This window comes from Pelecanus crispus, chromosome 5 (assembly GCF_030463565.1).
Source record: "Pelecanus crispus isolate bPelCri1 chromosome 5, bPelCri1.pri, whole genome shotgun sequence".
NCBI classification, from domain to species: Eukaryota; Metazoa; Chordata; class Aves; order Pelecaniformes; family Pelecanidae; genus Pelecanus; species Pelecanus crispus.
Genome location: NC_134647.1, coordinates 62181787 through 62200280, shown reverse-complemented (window position 1 = coordinate 62200280; position 18494 = coordinate 62181787). Strand labels below are relative to the sequence as shown.

At 47.8% G+C, this 18494-nt stretch overlaps 1 protein-coding gene across 2 annotated transcripts in view; it reads left to right on the top strand.

The window, feature by feature from the left end:
* Positions 1-18494, top strand: part of PDE4B (phosphodiesterase 4B) — a 194609-nt gene that overhangs the window by 123672 nt on the left and 52443 nt on the right. For both annotated transcript variants that reach the window (XM_075711484.1, XM_075711485.1), the window contains 4 exons: positions 9234-9428; positions 11466-11502; positions 11636-11706; positions 15576-15625. In XM_075711484.1, coding sequence (XP_075567599.1) covers positions 9234-9428; positions 11466-11502; positions 11636-11706; positions 15576-15625 — 353 coding nt within the window. The remainder of the gene's footprint in view (positions 1-9233; positions 9429-11465; positions 11503-11635; positions 11707-15575; positions 15626-18494) is intronic.

Genomic DNA, 18494 nt, shown 5'->3' with positions numbered 1-18494 from the left:
ATTCCCCTTTTATTACCAGTAATACCGTGGTGGGGAAAAGGCAAAGCTGGCCCCCGTGTACACGCTTGCTGGGTGGAATTACTCATGCCAAGCTGGCTCTGGGGAGGGAGCGGGGCTTGTCCATAGGCAGAAATGCTGTAAGGTGCCCTGGAGCCCCAGCAGAAGGCACCAGGCTCAGCTGCAGCCCTGCACCGGGGTTCGCATCACATGAGCCAGGCCACTGCAAGCAGCCTCCTCCATGGGAGGCAACATCTGTGTCCTGCGTATTGGGAAAGAGAGTCTGTAAAATGTTACGGTGCTTAGGTGCAGCTGTAAAAGCTGAATTGACACCGAATAGAGCATAACAGCCGGGCCAGACTGGGATAAATACTATCCCGTAACTTGAAGGTAAACATCTGTGCCACAGAACAACACTGTTTTGCAGAGCAGGTGATGCAAAAATCCAGCCAGTGCCTGCTGAGGAGCACCACGCAGTTCCCGTGCCACCTGTACTGGTGGCCACAGGTGTGCGACTGCCCATCCAGCAACTTTCCTGCAGGGGAAAGATGGTAACTGTCCCTCCGATGAGACCCGGGCAGCACCTTCCGCGCAGCAAAAGCACAGCCCGTGTGCCGGAGCAGATTCGGTCCTGACAAGCTGTGAGCGGGCAGAGGGTGCTGGGCAGAAACACCCACAAGGCGAGGAGAAGAGCTGTTGTAAGTGCTGCACAGGGAGGGTGATGCCTCATTAATACCTCGGCTCGGGCAGCAGCAGTAGGGAAGAAAAGCAGCTACTCCGTTGGTTGCTGGCTAGAGTATTTTCAGAAGGAAAAAGAAAAAAGCACTTAGGAAGTGGCATCGTTGCCTGTGCTAAGAGTGATCATGCTCACACCCATCTGCATTTACAAGCTCTGGAAGTGAAAATGGGGAGGGTGTCTGCTGTGTTTGACTCTGCCTTGCATTTTCCAGAGATTAATGGCAGTGAACCATAGTAAGATGATAAAGTAGCCCAGGATGTGCATTTGGAAAAATAACAACTGGTTTATAGAATTCAAGATTTCTTCTCTGGGGGACTTAAACAACCCCATGATGTTAGTTTGTTACAGGATAACATCAAGCTACTTATCTGTAGTAAACATGAAAAGGATTGCATTTCTTGGAACCCTCTGTGCTAGAAGAAAATCCAAACTCATTTTTACCTCCCTTCTGTATTTTTCTGACCATCTCCTGGTGACTGTTCGGGCACAGTTGCAAGGCTGCAGCCGGCTCGGCACGGCATGGCACTGCAGGTGGCTCTGCAGCCTGGTGACATTTCACCAGTGCCGGGGAGTGAATGGCAATGAGGAGAAGCAATGGTTCAAGGACCTGATGTGCAAGATGCTGAGAGTTTCAGGCAGCAGTTTCCGCAGACGCTGAGAAAGCAGGTAGCACAATGGCTTCTTCGTAGCAAATAGGGCTTTAAAAAACTAAATGAGCGCTTTGTACCATCCTTCAAAACGCAACAGTGCTCGTGCTGAGCTGGTAGCTGAACTGGTGTTTGCTGCCGTGCAAACCATGAGCCTCGCTAGGGTATGCTGGTGAGTTATGCTGGAGAGACGTAAGGGCTCTGGCAGCGTATACGTATTTTTACCTTTGTGCTACGCTGAAGATGGACCTGGGCTGCAACAGGAGCACCACCAGCTCTTCAGTCTGCCTTGGACTTGGGGCCTGTGATTCAAAGCAGTCTGTAAGCACAAGGCAAGCTAATTCCTGGCTCCATCCTGTGCGATGGGAGACAGGCTGCAGGCCATGGCAGGGGGCTCTGGTTATTCTGCCTCCGTTGTACCTGTTGAACAACAGAGCTGCTAGGAAGAGTGAACTTCTATATTCAGAGATAACAAAGTCAAATAAACATATATTTTTGCTTTGTGGTACACATGGAGGCTTAATAACATGTTTAGCAGCAGATGACAGTTTATGTTACAAACACTTAAGTAAGTGCTGCTGGGTTTTCTGTGCCAGGCAGCTGTGATACGTGGTGCTGGGGAGGGACTGCAAGGAGTTTGGTGGCTGTTTTTCAGGAGGCATGGGTGTTTACGCTCTGGAGATAAAACAGAGTTAGGAGACACATGAGGGACAAACCTGGGAGAGGGATTTGGACACTTTTGAGAGGCCCCTGAGAGCAACAAGATTTTCTCCTTGGTGGGAGAAGGTCGGGAGGGGAAAAAAGCACTAATTCCTGCGATGCTGAGAGCGGTCAGCCTCATGGAGCCTTGTGCCCGTGCTAGGGCATCTGCATGGGCTGTCGGTGTGCTCAGCTCTGGCATGCCCGCTGTGTGTCCGATCCTGTTTCATTAAGTGCTGATGGTTTCAAGTGCAGACCTTTCTGTGTGAAAGATTATTTAGAAAAAACAGCAAGCTGTTCTGATAATGGGAAACAGGTGCACAAAATTAGATAGCATTGAGAAGCAGTTGTGCCTGTACAGATCCGAAGATGTAAGAAACAGCGTTTTTCATTGCTAATGGTATTAAAAATCCAGCTGAATGCCTTGGTGAGAAGCAGGCTCTAATCATTGTGAGAGGATCTTTATAATGAGCAGAGTCTGCCCAAGCTTCCTGAAATACTGTATGTGGGAACATATTTGATACTGTAGTAAAGGTGGTACCATAGTTAGAAGATCAGGAGTAATGCCCTAGGGAATGAGTCTGGGAAGGCAAAGCAGATGGTAAGTCCTCTTGTAGAGTCAGTGCTGTCATCCTCAGGAAAAGTGTAAATTTGTAACATAAACAAAAAATACACAAGCCTGCCTGGTTTGGTAGACTTAAATGTGTCTGTCTTTGTATTTTACATTACAGATCTAGAAACAAACTGTGGGGCTGCGTAGCTCTCATGGTAACCATTTGACTTGCAATGACTATTCAAATGACTCTGAATTACATAAAAATTGCAGCGCAATCCTATTTTTCAGTTTTTATGCCAAATCTTACCACATTCCAAGGCTGCTGGTGGGCAATGCTAATCCAGGGATGGTGTATTCCCGATGCTGTCTCTTCCTTATTGCTACTCCACCAAAAAGTTTTGTGCCAACACCCCCTTGCAGAGGTAGATCAAAGAGCTCGAAAGCTGAATTGTTGGGTAAGTTGGAGGCAGCATCTTCTGTTGGGACACCTTGGCAGCTGCCATGTTTTCATGTGAGGGTGGTGTGCTGTGGGAAGGAGCAGGGTTGGTTTAGGGCCAAAGACAGCTGGAGGGCGATGGGGAGTCCCGCAGCAGGGATCCCTCTGCCTGCACAGGACTTTCCCCCTGTGATAAAGGTCTGCAGTAGTTTTTCATGGAGAGAAATTGTAGTCATTACTGTAAAACTGCAGAATTTGGACAGTTGGGGGTTGCTTTTCTTAATTTTCTTTGCTTTGCAGAATGACTCATGAAGCCTCGTTGTGTTTTACGGCTGAGCATGATTTCTCCTGGCTTGCCATTGCGTATTTTCTCTGTTCATTACCATGTTAGAATCACATCTTTCCACAGGTCCAAAGCCAGTGCCCCCTTCTCTGCTTGTCGGAGTGAGCTACAGCTAACTCCTGCCACCTGCTGTCTCCTTCTTTGCTCTTCACTGTGTTAAGATCCCGGTGTATTAAAAAATGCAGAGGGACAAAGGAGATGGAGCTGCAGCTGCCCCGTCGCTTGCACTGACCTCCCTGCTGAGCATTGCTCTTCAGCCACCCTGCTCCTCCCGCTGCCGACCCTACCACCTCCTCTCCTCCACCATCATCAGCTTTCCTCTCATCCAACCGAGTAAGCGGAAAGCCTGGATGTTAACTGTAGCCTGGCTCCAGGAGGAAGCCAGGGGAGAGGCCGCCTTCCTTCACAGCTCTGCAGTGCTGAGAGTGGAGACTGGCTGGGCTCTGGTGCTGCCCCCGCCATTGCATGCTTTGCCTTCGCCACGCTGGCTGCGCGCTTGCTGGGTTGGGTTTTGCTTAGTGGGTTTGCTGTTCCCTGTGGCTGGCACTGGGATTTGTGGCTTTCTGTATCCACCGGATTCCTCTCTTCATCCTGCTGGGTTTCTGCTGGTGGTCAGCAACCCTGAGAATATGCTCACCTCAGGGGTGCCGCTCACCTGCACTCATGAAATGCACATTTGTGAATCCACTGCTAGAAACAGAAGGGCCTCGGGAGGCTTGGGTTTTGTCCGTCAGTCAAGTCTTTGATTTGCAATTATTTTCTGGCATAGGGATTGCACCACTGATTCATGTCAGTGGTTAACTAATGCCCATCCCATACAGACACGGTCACCTTTCCTCCAGTTTTTGGCTCTGTGTGAGTGGGCTCAACTCCTTAGAAGCCCTCGGTGGCCTCCAGACACACTGTCACCCCCGGAGGCTGTCACAGTACTTGGAAATGTTGGCTGAATAAACCTGATAACACACTGGACGTAGGTGGGGAATGGTGTCAGCTCGGTGCACTGGAGCTCCCATGACTACAGAGCAAGGCATGTTTTTTAGAGAGGAGATCTCCTATGTGGGACAGGTATTTATGTAACTTACCTTGAATGATTTATAGGGACCTTAGATACCAGTTTTGTGACCTATGTGTTTAGGTAACGCAATTTTAAGTCTCAACAGTGCCCACTTAATCCTGAGCATGCTGGGCATGTACATGCTCATGCAGAAGAGCCCCCGGGGTCAGCACAGGGGGTAAGGGAAAGAAGAGGCACATCATGGTGGATGACTGTGCTTTGGGCTAAAGATGTTTCATCCACCATCCCTTGGTACGGACATGGAGTGAGGAGCAACTGTAGAATACAGATTTTTTTGTTGTTGTTGTTTGCTGATTTTTTTACCTCTGGAGCTTGCTGCCACTGCTTTGGTGCTCCTATGCCATCATTGTTTCACAAATAAGGTGTCTTGACTGCAAATGCTGTTGCTTGAAGATAAATTGCAAAGCAAATTTAACTTTTTTTTCTCTAGCCTATTGTAGTGGTGCTTTGTACTTTGCCATCCTTATTTTTAACTAGACAAATGCAGCTTTGTTTTCCACTTACATGAAACTATGGGGTGCGCAAACTTTGGAGAGGACCCTTACAATCTGCAGAGTATTCTGAACATAATGCCACACTGATGATTAAGTTTTTCCAGCAGAGCTCATCAGTTAACTTCCAATGAAAAAAATTAGTGGAAAATGCAGCTCTGAGAGGGCAACTTTACAATCTAAATGCAATTATTACCAATTTCAGCAAATGTTTGTTTGGGAGATGTTTTTTCCATGAGGACGCAATTCCAGATGGGCTATTGTACAAACCAAGAACAACTGGTGAACTTAATGTGCGGCAGAGATTTGAAAAACACAAGGTTAAGCTCTTGCTCTACATATCTCAGGCCACATTCTCCTAATGTTGGGTCATCTGGGGGAAATAGTTTCCTATATTTGACGTCTTGTAACTTTTAAAAAAACACAACAGCACAGACTTAGACCTGGGTTTTGGCCATCCTAGTGAACACCTTGCCCACCCAGCCGTACCGCTGGGAGTGCCTATGCATGAGCACAAAATAGGACACTTGCTAGAGATAACTACAAACTCCAGGTTAGCCTTCACTTTTGGGGGGGTGTGTGGAATTTTCTGTTAACATAATGGCTGAGCACATGGTTGGCTGAGTGCTGAATCAGGCCCAAGAAAGGGGAGCCAGATGAGGGGGCCAGCATGGCTGGAAGCTGAACTTGCAGGAAGAAATAAAAACGCCTTTCCAGCTGGATTAACTGCATGATCCGTGCTGCAGCGTCCCAGGCACAGGCACAGGGAGCACGGGCAGCGTGCAGCCAGGAGCTGCATGCGGGGTAGCTGGAAGCAGCCACGGCACTCTTGAGCTGGGCATCACCTGTGCCAGGCTTCTTGCTAACGCAGCCTGGATGTCTCCAGCTCATCCCAGCGTGAGCTGCAAGTGCTGTAGAAATCTGGAAAACTTGCATGGTTCAGGCAAACTGTTTCCTGGGGAGCTCTGCCTTTTCCAAGGCTTAACCTCCACCTTTACCCAGGTCACAGAGTGCCAAGGTCCTTCTTATGCCTCTGGCTACAACACTCTTCATGTCCTCCAAAGGTATTGAAGGTCCCCGGGACTTAGGTGGGAATTTCTGCAGGAGTGACTCAGAATAGGCCTATGCTGGCAGAGAACTTTTTTTTAAAAAAAATGTTAAAAGAGGGAAAGGGAAGGGGATTTGAGTATCTTCCACCTACCTCAAGGCATAGAAGCTGTGCTGCAGTAAGCCGTGCAAAACCAGATTGTCAGTGGATACTTCCCTCTACTAAACTTACTCCTTTGCTGCTGGTAGTCTTCTTTGCAAAAGATCCCCTTAGCCTTGCCCCCTGCCTCCCTCCTTTCACCTCTGACACGCTTTTTAAACCTTGGGTGTTAACTTTTTCTCCCAAACCGATTGCTAATGTCTGCTAGCAAGCAGCAGGCACAGGATCAAACAGCCCGAAGAAGCTCTGCTCAGCTAAATGCTCAGATTTAGCTCATTGCTGTATTTCCATTTATGTCAGTAAACTAAATGTTCTTGATTGAATGTTTTGCAATACAATGTTTTTAGTTATGGGAGTTAATTTTCTGAATAGGTATGGATTAATTATCAGTTGGCTGTTGTTTGTAGATGCCATAGTTAGCTGAGTTTCTTCTGTTGATTACTTTGTGGCTACAAATAAAATGTACTCGAGTTGTCATTGATAAAAGAGCACATAATAAGGAGTAAAAGAAAATAATATTAATTGACCCATTGCCAGTTTCAAGATGTACTTATTCAGTTGGGTAAGTAAATGCTACAGTGAAGCATGGTAGACGTAGGAATTTCCTTCAGTGCATACTGTATTATACTAGTGCGCCGCCTTCAGATTTCCAAAGAATCTAAAAATCTTTTCACTTGTGCGTATGCATTTTTAATTGCATTCATTATATGCATGTTCCCATGCATTTTTTAGTTCTTGAGGAACTGTATGTGGGACCAAATAGCACGAGACCAAAGTAGTTACCCTCTATCTGTGGCCATGAGGAACAGAATAACTGCCAGTCGACCTAGGCTTTTATTGCTCCACCCCAGTAAGTAGTTTCTGGAGACATCAAAAATAACTGTCTGAGCACCCACTCCCTCCCAAGCACGTACACAACTGTAAATAAATATTTATGTTATAAATATAACTGCTCAAGCAAAGTATACAATCCCTCACATGCAATGTATTATTACTGATATTTGAAAAATTGTTCTGTAATTCATCAGTCATTCTTCATACAAATTAGTTGGTGTATGAAGTTAAAAGCGCCAGGAAGCAGCTTGCATCAGGAGCTGCCATGCCAGAGCATGCAGCCTGTGTTTCACTGTCACTGCTGCTTCCAGGGCAGCTCCTGAGTCCCGCTCCTGCATTGCTGGACTCAGTTTGGCATCACAGCACAGCTCGGTGCTTGTCCAGGAAAGGCATTCAGTTTTGTTAGACAGGAACTGGAAATAGAAGTCTGCAAAACCCAAGGCTGAGGTTGTAGTTGGTGCCCAGGTTTTGAATGGCGGGAGAGTTTGTCCCCTGCTCTGCGTCCTTCCTGACAATACCCAGGGAACCATGGACAGGCAACACTGTAAAATTTGGATTTTAATCAGATTTCCTGATCAGGAGGTAGAAGGCCTTAATGCTTCGAGGTGTCAGGTCACTGTCTGAACAGGGGAGGGGCTGCCTTTGTTCTGAGCCTGCTTGGTCTTTCGTTCTCCGTGACTTCGTGTCTAAATAACGCAGGTCGAGTTCAGCAATGGCACCTTCATGCCAGTGGTTTTCTCTGAGACTTTCTCTACCTGTGATTCCCTTCTGCAGTGTTTGGTATTTGTTTACCTCTTCTCATTTATCCCTCAGTCAACCTATATTGAATCTCCGTACTGTACTCACAGTAGAGAAAGGGAGTAAGCCAAGATACATTTTGCAACTGGACACAGACTCCCTTATTTTTTTTTCACGATTCTGTGTGTTACTTTCAGATCTACCAGAGGTTTTGCTGGTTTTTTTTGTCTGGGTACTTTATCTGCCGCCTCCTGCAGTAGTGAAAAGCACGCTGCGTGCTCTGCAGAGCAGAGGGAGAGATGGGGTCTGCCCTGCTGCCACGCTCAGGGGGATCTTTTGGCTTAATATGATGAGTGGGGCAGGCAGCAGCAGGGAGGAATGGAGAAATGTATGGCAGGGGTCACAGCTCGATGTTGTGGCCATGGTCCGAGTGCATGCCCAGCTGGGTGGTGCAGTTAAGGGTGGTCATCAGGCACAATAAATTGGGAGAACGTAGGGAATGGGGAGAGGCACGTGTCCTGGCAGGAGCAAGAACTCAGCTCCCACTGCAAGCAAGATGAAGCCTCAGACTTCCAAAGGCAAGAAAATTCGTACTGAATGCACCCGTACTTCACTTGGCTTAGCTGGAACATGATCACACATATGGTATTTATATCAGATCCAAATGCCCAAGGAAAAGAGGCCAACCTGCTTATTTTCAGGGTTTACGAGGGGTGTCACTTGCTAAAGTGTCCAGAGTGACTTCAGCCACAAGTTCCAGCAGCCAAGTTATGAAACCATAAGAAAGTGGGTGTATAATGGAAACGGTGACAGAAGGTTTGGGGCTTTTAAAAATTTTTTAAGCGGTCCTCCATTTTGCAGCTCAGCTGTTTGAAATTTACTGAACTAATATCTTGAATGGCTAAGACATGAACCGTGGCTGAAAAGAGACTCGGTCATCCAGCTTGCACAACTGCCAATTCCTCACCAACCTCACGGGATTTCAAGAGTTTGCTTCCAGAGCGGATGGGGACAGGGCTTGGCTGGAGGATGGTAGCATGTCATAGCTTCTTTAGTCACTGTTATGCTTGTAAGGCTTAGAGTGAGGTTTGGCAAATCGAACACCCTGACTTGTGCAAATACTGCGGCCATGGGGGCAACGTGGGGAGAGCTGCAGAGCTTGGGAACGGTGCTTGGCTGCTGCGCGCTCACGCTGAGAGCGACAGGAGCTGTGCTGAGCTTAGAGAAATTCAGGCTGAAGGAAGACTGAGCAGATGTAGTCAGGAAAGAAGCCTCGGGGTAAATGTTTTATCGTAATGCAGAGTCCTGCTTGCATACACTAGAAATACGCCAGCGAGAGGCTCCAGTAAATGTAGCCCTGAGTCTCCTGTACTGAGCAAATGACACAGTGCGGGCAACGCAAACGTGACACACGCCCTGAAAAACATCTTTCGGCAGATGCGGTGACACACAGTATGTGTTTTGTTCACAGCTTCGATGTGGAAAATGGCCCGTCACCAGGTCGCAGCCCGCTGGACCCGCAGGCCAGCTCCTCGTCGGGACTCGTATTGCACACAACGTTCCCGGGCCACAGCCAGCGTAGGGAGTCGTTCCTGTACAGATCCGACAGCGACTATGACTTATCACCAAAGACGATGTCCAGAAACTCTTCTCTCCCAAGTGAACAGTAAGCATAAATTCAGCTCACATCATGTTTTACAGTGACTAAGAGCTTTACATGGCCTCCTGTAAGCCTCAGAGCTCTGTTAAGAGGTGCTTATGGGTGGTACTCACATTTCATAGCCTGAGTGCCCAAGAGAGTTGCTTTTATGGTCTGCCAAGGCATGACTTCCCTCTCCCTATCCCATCCTTGAAATATTCCCCTTTTCTCCATAATTTAGCAGAAGAGCTTTCAAATCCGTATCCTGAAATAATAGAGAATTTTTGCATTTTACCTTTCTTGGTACTAGTTCTTCAGGTGGGAATTTGTGTTTGAGGTGTGCACCGCTTGCAACTGCGGGGTAACGCCTGGGCTGCGCTCAGGGCAGAGACCACTGCGAGCTGCCCACGTCCCCGCTGGGCCTGCCGGCAGGAGAGCCCTGTCACTCCAGCGCTCGCCTTGCTTGGTGATTTTCTGCGCTCTCTTTTCTCTGTTACAGTCTCATCGTGCGTTCTCAGAGCCTGGTTAACATCATCTCTGCTTTTTCTTAAGTAGGTAACGCTCCATTAGCCTGGACAATAGAAATATGACTGTAGTTATATTTACAGTATTACTCTTCTCCATCCTGTTTTCTGCCATGGGTTGTTCGCTAGAACTGAGCGGAAAATACAGCCGAGACAGATGGTTGAGCTTGAGAGGATCAATGCAACACAAAGCATGGAGCTTAAATGAGTGTCCTGGATTTGCAGCCCTTTATTTTAAAAGGCACAGTTTAAAGGTTTAAAGTGACCACTAAGCTATAAAAAAAGTGCTCATAAAAAGAGTTTAACTGTTATGAAAGCCCTACAAGTTTTGTCATGAAATAGAAATCTAAATATTAGCGAGATCCATGAGGAGAATTCTCCTGAAAGAGAACATCCCTCCCTGTTAGCTAGCATTTAGTAAATATTTACCAGAGACAAAGTAACCACTCCAAATTATGCAAATACCATATTTTGTGTAAATGGTGGATTTTAACAACTGCCCCGTGTTCCCGCCCGTGTGCTGGAGGAGGCAGCTGTGCTGGGGCAGGGAGAGCCTCATGCAGCTGTGCCCAGCACCCTCATTTCCCCCAGCTTTTAGCTGCCTGCAGTTAGACGTGTCCATTTACCGCAGGTATCCAGACTCCTGCGGCACTCAGGGGAGCCGGCATCTTCACGCTGACCTGGTTTTGACATCAGTGCTGAGACAACTTTAATTAAAACATGGACTTGGCAGCACTGATACCTGAGTCTGGACAAGTGGACATGCTCTGTGGCAGCACGGCCAGGGAGAATATCCCTTTGAAGGGGTCCAACACTGGCGGATGCCTCTCGAGAGGTGCCCGTGGCTTTCTGCAGCCATGCCTGCTCTCCTGCTCAGTGCATCAGATGCACGTGGTACAAAACACCCAGAGGGATGGGAGCCCACCAGCAGCTGCACTGGGTTGCCTTGCTTTCCAGCCGCTGTCAGGTCTGTGCTGCACAGCAATAGCTCTGCCCTGGCCGTGTCTCAGTTAGGTAAATCGTACTGGAATTTTCATATGCGCACAAGTGCTATATATTAATATCGCAAAAAAAAATCCCTCTTATTCATAGTGACAATGTATTTTTCTCAGAACTTCTGCTCAAATCTTCCATGGTGAAAACGGCCGGACAAAACCCAGAGTCTGAATAACATTAAAGACTGTGACAGAGATCAACAAAAGCCAGGAAATTCAAAGCTGACCTTTCCCTGGGCAGTTACGGTTTTTTTTCCACCGCGGTGCAAGCGTGCTGCCTTAACTTTTGAATTTCCTGGCTTTTATTGCCTGGTATTACCAATCTGAACAGTCGCTCCGGCCAGGTTGTTTTGGCTCTACACTGCGAGACCTTTCCATTTTGCAACAAGGTTTTATGTAGTGTTAAATAAACGCTGCATGGGTTAATGTGTTTTTTTGTCGCGGGCGCTGCCTGGGGAAGCCTCCCTCTGTAAAATGCTCTTTTGCTGGGGTGGCTGATGCACTGTTTGAGGTAAATTCACACATTTTCCTCCGTTTCTCTTTAGGCACGGGGACGACCTGATTGTCACACCTTTCGCCCAGGTGAGTCGGCAGCCTGTTGGCCTCTCAAATTAAAAAAAAAAAAAAAACAACAACAAAAATAAAACCCAACAAAACAACCAAACTAAAACTTTAGGCGGAGAAGGTAACGTCTCCGGTTTTGCCTCCCTCATAGGTGCTGGCGAGTCTACGAAGCGTGAGGAACAACTTCACGCTCCTTACCAATTTGCACGGCACCTCCAACAAGTAAGCCCGTCGTTTTTCGTTCCCTTACGGCTCGCACGCAGCGGGGGCCGGCGGGGTCGGCGGCGGTCGGGGAACCGCGATATATCGCGGTTCCCCGACCGCCGCCGACCCCGCTCAGACCCCGCCGGCCCCCGGGCTACGATCGCGCTGCCTGGGGCCCGCTCCGCCTCTTGCGCGGGACGCCAGGGGGCGCCAGAGCGCAGCCCGTCGACCGGGTCCTCGCCATCGCCTTCCCACCTCAGGGAGCACCCACGGGCAGGGCATTTCCCCCGGGGCATCGCCTCCCCGGTGGCCACCGACCTGCCGAGCCCCCCCCCCCTCCCTTCACCCAATCTTCACGCCTGTCTGTGCCCCCTGAGCCCCAAAAGAGGTTCTTGGCTTGCCAGTATTGCGACCCTCTGCTCAGTCATGGCGCCTGGCTGGAGAGACTGGAAAAAACATGGCGAGCCTGAGGAGGGAGCGATGTGTTTCTGCTTGGGGAGGGGTTGCGTCGTGTTTCTGGGCGAGTTGGGTGTGCGTGATGTGGTATTTTCCTCGCTTTGCCGCCTTGGCTGTCCCAGGCGTTCGTTAGGTGCGCAGCTCAGAACAGAGGCATCAGTGGTGTTCGGTCAAGCTGTGGCGCTGCCCTGCATTTCCACTGTTGTTTCACAAGAGAGGTGGTCACGGCCAAAGGGTAGATGCCAAGGAGGGAAGCCCCAAACACGAGGCTGCGGGGACGGTGAGGATTTCCCTGGCAGGGCAGGCAGCAGCGTCCTGCAGCTCGGCTCTGCGGGGCTGCCCAGAGAACTGGCCTGTGCTGCCTGCAGGCCAGGCATCCTGCATCGCTTCGTTTGACACTCTAATTGCACCGAATGGGGAAGTTGGTGCGCTGAACTTGAGAGGAGGATGTTGTTTTTCATACCTGCTGAACAGGAGAAACCAAACAAACTCCTTTTTACGCCTTTGTCCGGAACCACCATTTCCCCTTAGCTATTTATAATGAACCAGTCATCGTCATTTTCTGGCCTGTTTTGCCCCAAGAGAGCTGTTTTGCGTGAAACCAGCATCATTCGTTCCTGGCAACGTTGGTTACGCTCCCACCCATCCCACCCTGGGACTGGCAGGCGCTGCTCACGCCAAGTCCCGCTGGCTCCTGAAGCGAAAGATGAGGTGCAGAAGTGCACTCCAGTGGGACGCCACGGGCTTGCTTCACGCGTGAGTGGCATCGCCTGGGTGCCCACCGTGGACTCTGCTTTCTGCCTTCCGACGCAATCTTGTATTTTACGAAAAGCCCAGCATTTTATCCAGGCATGAGGTTCTCCTCCTGTTGACTTCTGTTTGCAAATTTTGATCGGAAGGAACCCGCCGCATTCCAAGATTGAGGTTAATAGAAAAACAGATGGCTGAAATTGATTCCTTTTTTTAAGCTTTGCTTTTTTGAGCAGCTCGGGCATTTCAGCAGTTCCTGATGAGGAATCTGAAATTGGATGGGGCCGGAAGGAAGCGAGGGCGTAACCTGTAGGACACAGAGGCATCTTGCAGTGTCCTTTTGAAAACATTCCCAGATTTGATGGAGGTATAAAGTCATGTGGCCAGCCAAAGTAAAAGTCATTAAATGTTTAAACCATTATATACCAAACATCCAAGTCCGTGGCGGAATGTGCTTCCAGGCTCTGTGGAGCTTCCCGCACAGTTTCCAAACAGCTCTGCTGGGTTACAGCCATGCTGCCAGCTCATGATTTTATCATATGTCTCATGATATGTGGTACTTTACTTAAACTTCTGCTCTGGGGATCATGAGAATCTCAGCTTTTCTTTAGCTCCTCCTCTCCCCTCTTTTTTCCTCTCCTCTCCCCTGCTGCCCCGAGAATGAAAAAGAGAATGCTGTCCCACATATTTACAGAAATGCTGGAAAATATGAATGTTAAGGGCTGGAGGAAAAAAAAACAACTACAAGTCATATTTTTTGGGCTTTAACGTCAGGGGTTTTAAGACAGTTTCCTGATTGGAAAAGAGGAGAGTATGATTAATGGTTTCAGAGTGCCTGAGTTTGGCAGATGTGGCCCAGGACATGGTCAGAAAGCATCCGGCGCCTACTCCTCTTAATACCTGCCGGCAAGAGAGAAGGAGCAGGAAGCGGGAGCCATGTACACTTGAGCCTGGTGGTGTCTAAGAAGGGACAGTGCTGTCGAAACCCAGATCTCTGGGTCTCTGTTGCCTGCGCCCTGGCTGCTGCAGAAACCAGGATGGGCACAGCCAGGACGTAATTCGAGGATGCCGGGAGCGGTGCCGTTCCCTTTTCAGGCTCTGCAGCGGGGAATACCCTACCAAATACTAGTTCATCCCTCCCCGCCCCCCCGAAGGCATGTCTGTGCAACTCAGCGCAGGGTTTGGAGATACCTGGAGCACGTCTCCCCAGATACTGGAAGCGCTGCAGCCGTGGCGTGGTGTCCCTATTGGGGAGTTTCTGTTTTATAGAGATTTCAAGATTTGGTTTTTCAAAGGCTCAGCAGAGGCAGGTCGGGGCAGATTTTCAGAGAAGTCGGCATCCAACATGTGTGCCCTGTGCTGAACCCTTCGAAGAATCTGGGTCCCACAGCTCCCTCCAGAAAAGCTGAGCCTTTGAAATCCCAGCTGGCGAGCGGGTGCTGCACCCGGGGGAGCCTGCTGCTTGGGAGCAGGCTTTGGAGCCCCGCCGGCCCACATGCTGCCGGCAGATCGGGAGGCTGGGGCTGAGGGTTTGAAGCAGGACTGTAGCTGCGTTACCCTAACGCAGATCTTACCTGGTTAGCCAGGCCTTCCTGGAGCACTACTGAAGAAGCCCCTGGAGCTACAATTGCAGCAGAATTGAGCCACTCACTTGCTTTGATTTTAGCTTCAAAGGAGAGCTGGCAAATAATGGATGTTTCAGTTCAGTGGCTGACTCAAAAAATTGGGGTTAGGAGGCTGGCTAAGAGAGAGTGTGGGGAAATCTGGCTTCACTTAAAATGTATCAGAAACTTCACAGGGAAGCAAAAACCCAAAGTTTCGTTCTTGGTCAGCCTGAAATACCGCATTCAATCCAAAATGAAGGATCTTGATTTTGGTGTCAACTCTTTTTAACTTCTTTAAAAAAGAAGTCTCTTTTTTCCCAAGTAAATTATGGTTTCAACTTGAAAAATTAACAGTTTTATTTGGCAAATCTCACAATGAAATGTTTTGACATTTGGAGAAATACTGTGCCCTTTTTTCAGTCAGACCCTGTTAGCTTGACTTGAGCCAATTTTTCAGATAGCTTTTGGTCCTTCTGAAATCCAGTCTTTTCTGATGAAATTGTTGCTTCTGGTCAAAAAAATGTCCTTCAGCTGTTTCAGAGCTTACTCTAGTGACTGCAGCATCTTCTTACTTGCTTCCAGGTGCAGTTCAAACTGTTGACTGCAGGGTTTACAGCTGTACTTTTCGCACCTTACCTATGGCGTTGCCTTGCGGCCTGCGTGCTGGTGTAGCATTTGACATTACTTCAGGGTCCGGTCCAGACCTTGTAGGGAAAAGCTTTTCAGGAGAAGGCGTTGATTCTGGGGGACCCACTGACCCCTTCAGCCACAGAGACCAGCCCTTGCTGACTTCCAGGCATATTTTGAGCAGAAAGTTGCAAAGGCAGTGTGGGATGATGGCACATCACCTTCTTTCCAGCATGTGTGTGTGCCTAGCCAGGGGACGTACATCTTTGGGTTTTCCTAACAGATATATTGATAGTGCTTATTAACTGCCAAAGCATTTTAAAGTGTTTTGGGCTTCTTTGTGAGTATGAAAAAGGATTTTTAACAGTGGCAGTTGGCAGTTTGAACTGCCAGCAGGGTTTGAAATGATAAAATAATACCTATTTATAGAGTATTCTTTATTCCTCTTAGGAGATCTCCAGCAACGAGTCAGCCACCTGTCTCCAGAGTTAACCTGCAAGGTATGTGTGTGACTTTGATAATCACCTGCAAGGTCAAATGCAGATGAAGGCTTATTGCACATCATTTTACTAACAGCTGCTTCTCTGCCCCCTCCCCCTGGTGCAATTCTGGGCTTGTAGAGTTTCTTCTGAGTTACTTGTGCAAAACAAATACAAGAGAACCATCAGGCCCAAAATATTGTTATTTTAATAGTTTGGGTTTTGGGTTTATCCTTGTATGTTAGCATAAAAGACGAACATGATTTTGGTTTGATAGTCATGGCCACAGTGACTGTGAGTCCCTGTGCTGCACAGGCCCGGACAAGCCCCAGCCTACAAGCCTTGAACAGGCTCAGACACAGCTGTATTTTTTTATCCTGTTTATTTCAGTTTGTTTCCATGTGATCTATGTAAAAATTGCAATCTCAAAAACCTTTCTCAGGTGAAACTTCCTCTGCTTTTAGTAAGCTGCCCTGGAACGGCGTTTTTTTGTTTCGTTGTTTGCTTGCAGTCTTTTGAAATCTACATTTAGCAATCAAACGAGAGCGGAAGTCAGCGAGTGTGGCTAATCACATCTTCTTTCCTGTCTGCTCCCCCCCTGCACACGGTGTCCCTCAGTCACCTTGTCTTCACCCCGTGTCGGGTCAGAGACCACAGCAAACACGAGTAGGTTTGACTACGATCATGGAGGAGAATAACACCGAGCAAAGCCTCCGGATGGAGGGCACTGGGCAGCACACTGCGTACAGCCTGCGCTAGAGCCCAGGCGAGCGAGGCACCCCCGAGGGGGCTCAGTGTGGGCCTGGGATGCCAAACCAAGGTGGGGTGAGCAGCAGCGCGAGCCCAGCAAGCGGAGGCAGGGAGCGGTCGTGGCAGAAGCAGAGGGCTGCTCAGGTAGGGTGAAGTAATGAGGATGGGCAGCAGAGGCAACCTGCTTAGGACACGTTTCTTTATTTTTACACCTGGGTTTAGCCATGCAGTGCTGAGGGCTTGTGGAACAGAGGAACAGAGCTGGCCCTACTTGCGCTAATTTAAAGGTTACTCCCACAGAGGAGGAGATAAGATTTGGAGGAGTGCCCATTTGTAAGGTTTAATCTCAGCCTTTCCAATAATTATGCGCTTGAAGGGACTAATAAAGCTTAATTTTTACAGTGTGTGAAACCTGGATAGCTAACTATCATTTCCTTTCATGCTGTGTATTATTTACTGTCTGGGGACACGTATAGTCCTGGAGACTTCCAGATTAGGTTCCTCAAAGCTTGTTAATGGGTTGTGGAAACCTCTGATGCAGAAAGAAAACTGGACATCATGATCTTAAATGCCTTCTCCTGCACTCCCTCTCTGTGAACAGTGTTGAGTCAGGTCTAGCAGGAACGCAACTCGTCACTTTATTTAAAAGTCTGATCTAGCAAGACTTTGATTTTGCGGCCTGTGTGAAAAAAATCATGGAAAATTTCATAAGCTTTCCATAGATCTGTTTATATAGGTTACGGAATCTAATAACAAGGAGAGAATTCCCTTCCAGGAATTTTCGGATTAATTTTCTTAGCATTTTCTGTGGAAACAATTGCTTTTTTAACTCTGTGGATATTTTTCTACAGTATTTCTAACATGAGCTGTAGGATACTTGCTACTTTGTAGCTAACCCAAGCTTCTACTGCTGGGAATACATGAAAATTTCAGCTTCCTTTTTGATTGAAGGGTCTGACACACATAATTGGAGAGCAAGTTTTGTGTTACCCTGCAAAGCTCAAAAAGAGAAAGCAGCTGAGAAGAATCCAGCTTTTAGCATTTTTAACCTTGTGATCCTGACTCATGGTTTTTAATGTTTCAGTGCTAGTAATTATATGTGGATGGGTGAATATATCTAAAATAAATTATATTAACATCTTACATGAGACGTAAAAAAAAGAAAATGTCCAGATGTGGAAATGAGCCACGCTGGATGCGTTTTCAGTATGCAGATTTTTATTTGGTAACAAAAGGACTGTGGAAGAAAACTGCAGCTCAGCGGCTTGTGAAATTTCTAAAAAGTAGAGAAGTACAGGCTGGATTCATGGCCCCTCAAGTAAATGACTTCTTAACCATGTAACTTAACAGACTTTAGGTGAAGTCTTCAAATAAAACAAAAACCGTGAGTTGTATCATTACAACTTAAGTGGATTGTGACAGTTTGTAGGTAAGAATAAGAAATATTTTTGAGATTGATAGGAAATTGTGTAATTTCCTACATGAAAGAAGCCAATATTGACACTGTTAGTGAAAAAGCCTGGGGTACTTACATAAATTCAGTTTCAGATTATTTTTGTTGATGAATTTTACCAGCTCTCACAGGATCTCACACAGTCTCTAGGCTGAAGCAATCCCTTCCTGGCCAGCCTAAGACATTGCATCTGCCGTACTGTCACACCTCTGTGCTCAGGGCATCAGGAGTGAGCTTGCTGAGAAGGGACAGCAGCTCTGACACATTGAAAAACAGCCTGATAGAGCTGCCACACTCACAAATTGTCAGGTAGTTTACAAGGCTTAAAGTCGTAGCCGAGAGAGGGGATGCACTCTTCTCAGGTGAGGCCAGCACCCAGACACCTGCTTACTCGCTTCTGTGATAGGCTGCATACCCTCAGCTCACGTTCTCCCCATGCTCACGTGAAAACAGACGTATAGTGAGGAATGCCAGTGTTACTCTATCCTGCAGTTATTTCTTTTCTTACTTTGTGCTATTGTAGTGTGTAAGCCAGCACCATTCTGAATTTCTGACCTTATTTACTTGTTGCATTTGGTGTCCCCACTTTGCTGCCCTGAGTGCATTCCAGGTTCCTGTAGAGCCTCTCTTGTTTCCCATGGAGGCTGTAGTCATTCTGTACAGCGGTTGCCTTGATGAATTTGGTGA